This window comes from Limulus polyphemus, unplaced genomic scaffold (assembly GCF_000517525.1).
Source record: "Limulus polyphemus unplaced genomic scaffold, Limulus_polyphemus-2.1.2 Scaffold98, whole genome shotgun sequence".
Taxonomy (NCBI): domain Eukaryota; kingdom Metazoa; phylum Arthropoda; class Merostomata; order Xiphosura; family Limulidae; genus Limulus; species Limulus polyphemus.
In genome coordinates this window covers 962,519-966,966 of record NW_013665708.1, presented here as the reverse complement: position 1 = coordinate 966,966, position 4,448 = coordinate 962,519, and the positions used below count along the sequence as shown (strand labels likewise).

Below are 4,448 nucleotides of genomic sequence, written 5' to 3'. Positions count from 1 at the left end.
ACGTTCTTCTCCACAACAATGCACGTCTACATGTAGCACGTTTAGACACTAACTACAAGATTATGGAGTTGGGTTGGGAAATTCTCCCCCACCCACCATATTCTCCAGGTATGACACCATCAGATTACCATCTTTTTTGTTTCTGCAACACCATCTTAATAGGAAAACAAATGCAAATGTGGAAGGTGTTAAAGAGGACATCAACATGTTTTTTGCTTCAAAGCCAAGTGATTTCTTTAATCAGGGCATTACCAACCTAATTGTAAGATGGAAAAGCATCATCAATAAAAATGGAGACTATTTGATTTAATAAATGTTTTGTTTTGATATATAAGTTGGTCAGGTTTTTTCATTTAAAAAAAGTGACATTAATTTCTTGACAACTTAATACCATGTTGAATGGTACTCAGTAAAAGGTCATGCCATGCAAACTTTGACCTCCCACACAAAGGGATAATTAACATCTTGAAACATTTACCCATTCCAAAATAACAAGATCTTGAAAAATTAACATACTAAGACATTTACCATCCCACAGTAAGAAGATCTTGAATGATTAATACTTTCATGTTTTTCAAGTTTTGAAGAAACTGTTGAAGCATATGGGTTAACTTCTTTACAAAGGTCAAGTATATTAGATATTAACAATGGCCAGACTCCTCATTTGTGGCTGTTGTAAAGAAGAATTAATCAAAGTCTAATGATAGGGAGATCATTGGTTGATTTGAAGTTATTAAAATTAAGAGTGTATATATTATATCTGTAGCCAGAGACAAAAATAAAAAATCTCAAAATCCAAGCACTTTTGAAAGGTAGATCTTTCTTTATCAGTGGGGGAAAAAAAGTTCATCGCATTTAATTAATAGACCAGACTGTTTGATACACACAGAACACATGTCACAGTACCAAGACTGAAACACAAGAAATCACATATATTCCAACACTAGGATTAACACATAATACAAGGCATGGATGTATACTAATTATAGTATTAGAATTAACATATAACTTAAACTTGAATCTATAAACATATGAAAACACTAAATTAACACATATCATAACATTTGAGTACATACCGATCAGAGTGCCATTATTAAAATGTATTACGAGTGTTGCTTTTACATACATTAACCTTGAAATACCAAAGTAGTTCACATTTAACCTTGGTTAAAAAATATCAGAACTTGAACTTAAGCATACAACAACATTTCATTCAACACAAAACTCACTCTCAATCTAACTCAAAAATATAATAATAAATACTTATGGGCTCCAGATATCCTGGGTTGATTAAGGAGTGTTTCAGCATGTTTCAGGGCCATCACCATATCTCCCAGACATAATGCAACATATGCACTAGCTACAAGGATGCTGTTCCTATAAGTTACAGAACAGTTTTGAAGTCACTTTTCAACAGGTGTGTTGCATATTTAATATTAAAAAACACCAGATCTCTGAAACTCAGTAGTGTAATATCTAACACTGGTAAAAACTATACAGCAAGCGTTAGCTTCTAAATTATGCCAATAGGGTTTGTTTTTTGTTTATACCATTAAGGTTGATTTTTAGACTACACTATTAGGGTTAGTAAGCTAAACCACTGGATTGATTTGTTAGGCTAAACCATTGGGGCAGTTTTTGACTATGTTACTGGGGGCAGATTTTTAGACTACAGAAGTGTGGTTTGTTTATTAGGATAGTTTTAGGCTACAGTGTTAGACTAGACACTTATATTTAAATATCAAAAATTATTCTGTCATATCATACATCACCTACAATTTTAACTAATATAGTTGCCTTATATACACGATGCTAAACATTTTTTAGTTGGCTACTTTTGATATTATCATCACCCACAACAAATAAATTGGGCATGGTTTTTAGTTACTTCTTTTGTCTCTTTACACATAATCTTTGGGTCAAGCTGGATTAAAGTTAGATAAGTATAGTACTTTCATAACGTAAAAGTAGTCAGTTGAATGTATATTTAAGTTAGTTACTTTAAAATAATTTGTTACATAAATATAATATTTTTAACACTCTCTACATTTACAGCTCATAAAATATTTTTTATAATTTAGATGTACTTTATATTGGATACTATTAACATTTTTGTTAAATTAAAGGAACATATTTGAAACCCTTTACAACTTAAGAAAATTTTACAAGTTAATGTATTTTGTATGAGATCCTTTTAACAGTTTTACTGCATAAAAATAAAACACTAGGCACCTTCCATGTTTATAACTTTTGAGATGTATTATTATTATTAAGTTAGACATACTTTAAGTTGGCTACTTCAGCTCCTTGAATAGAATTTGCTGGTAGTCCATTAACTGTAACATGCTGACCTTCCACGGGACTGGTACCCTCTGGTTCCTCAATACTACCCCCCTGACTACTGACTGTAGTACTGGTACTGGAAGAGGGTGAAGGAGCTTCAGGAATAAGAATGAGTGCATTACGTAGGCATAGAGAGGCAAATTCCAAGGTTGGCATTGGAATAGCAGAAAACTGACCCTGGACACTGAAAAAAGAAAACTTTGTGCTGAACAATTTTGTTACTCTGCCATAGAGGTTTTAAAATGAAAATTATGTAGATCATTTATCTGCCTTTCTCTCAACAACTAACCAACAACTATCTCCCTCGGGTTACTCTAGCTGAATACACACATTTTATCATTGTCACTCTTATTACATATCCACAGCCCCAAAGTGGGGAATGTAATTTTGTGGCAATGGGAAGAAACCACGAACCCTCAGATTGACAGTCAGGCATGCTAGCCATGGAAATCCTGTTAGAAATGAAACATCAAAACAGTCCTACAACCAAAGGTATAAATTTAAATTTGTGAATTTTTACCCAATATTTTATCCAATCTGAATTTATTTTCTAACTGAGAAATTTCAAGTGATAAACTGCAGTTAAGTTTGCTTGAACAGATTCAACAATTACAAAGATACACAAATTAAAACTGATAATGTTAGGTCTTGATTAAAACTGATCAATCATTTCCTTACCTTAATTTGTTATCATTAGAAATAAATGGGGACATTATAATTTTTCTATGAGGGCCGCTTCCAACGCTTCCACGAATCATATCTTTCTGTCGCTCCTTTAAACTAAAGTCTCGACTGTTGTCCTGTTAGAATTGGAAAGATATTATATAAGCTTTAATTTTTTAATTTAAGAAAGAAATATTTTAAATAAATTCTCAGTTTTGATATCTTTGTGTTACTTGATGTCGATGTTCTGTATTCTCCTTTTTAGAATTTTTCTTCCTTATATATGTTTTAGAATGCCCACCAATTAAAAACACCAACTATAGATATTGACAAACCACAATTTAAAATAAGAACCTCCCACCACTTTTATTTTCAAAGATAACGATAAATTTTTACACCCATCACAGAAGCTCCTCCCAACTCTTCATGCATTTGAAATTATTAATTTACTTATGCTTACTTGTCAATGTTACACGTTTATAATCAATAAAAAAGCCAATTTGGGAACTATGTGAATATGATGTCTTTATGTTAATTCATTTCAGTAAAAGACACATTTCCTAAATAGATTTTATTGAGTGTAGACCAAAGGCACCATTTCACTAAGTAATGAAATTTTTTAAACTTATTTATATGTTAGTTAGAAAGCCAAATAAGTTACAGTAGTTATGGGGCATTCTGTTTGAGTTTTAAAATGCATATTTGAAAGCAACATGAATTATTTTTGGACAACTAATATAGTGTATAAAAGGTAGTCTTAGGCAAGTAAGCTAAAAACACCTCAAGTCCAAACAGGCCTATAAGCAATGGTATGAGGTAAATTCCTTGTTTTTACGTATATTTCTTATTTACTGGTATATATATTTTTCAACAAATGTAACTAAAATATAAAAATGAAAAACTTATTAGGTTAGATAAGAAAAACCTATATAAAAAAAAGTTCTCCACAACATATGCATGTGAGCTACTCATGCATTATGTAATTTGATTCTGTGTTTAGTGTAACCCGAGTTAAACTCTCACTGAGTGATTTATTCATATCTTATGCTAGTTTAGTAGTCAGACATGATTCAACTTTCCCTAAAGATAATTTAGCTACAGTTAGTGTTAGGGTAGAGAAATTAATAGATAAGGTATAAAGTTTTACTGAAAAAAAAACGTTTCATATTCATTTGGGAGGTTCTAGAGGTTAAGGAAACAAAATATAAAAAACTGTAAAATGTAAAAATGCATTTTTATTCTTAATATGAAATCACATTTCACTCAGACTAGTCAGTCAGATTGACTCTGTAAATTCACAAAAAACTTTTGGCAAAAATACTGTATTAATATTTCAAATTTTTTGTGTGAAACATATTTGTAAACATTTACTAAAGACTTACAAAATTTTCTGTACATTAATATTTTGTAAAGTATGGTCACTTTCAACTATTATATATTAT

At 30.9% G+C, this 4,448-nt stretch overlaps 1 protein-coding gene across 1 annotated transcript in view; it reads right to left on the bottom strand.

The window, feature by feature from the left end:
* The window catches only part of LOC106469669 (CCR4-NOT transcription complex subunit 10-like), a 36,913-nt gene that overhangs the window by 8,091 nt on the left and 24,374 nt on the right, over positions 1-4,448 (bottom strand). The window contains exons 10-12 of the mRNA XM_022399135.1: positions 3,022-3,143; positions 2,285-2,527; positions 1,264-1,377 (exon numbers count right to left, since the gene is read on the bottom strand). Coding sequence (XP_022254843.1) covers positions 1,264-1,377; positions 2,285-2,527; positions 3,022-3,143 — 479 coding nt within the window. The remainder of the gene's footprint in view (positions 1-1,263; positions 1,378-2,284; positions 2,528-3,021; positions 3,144-4,448) is intronic.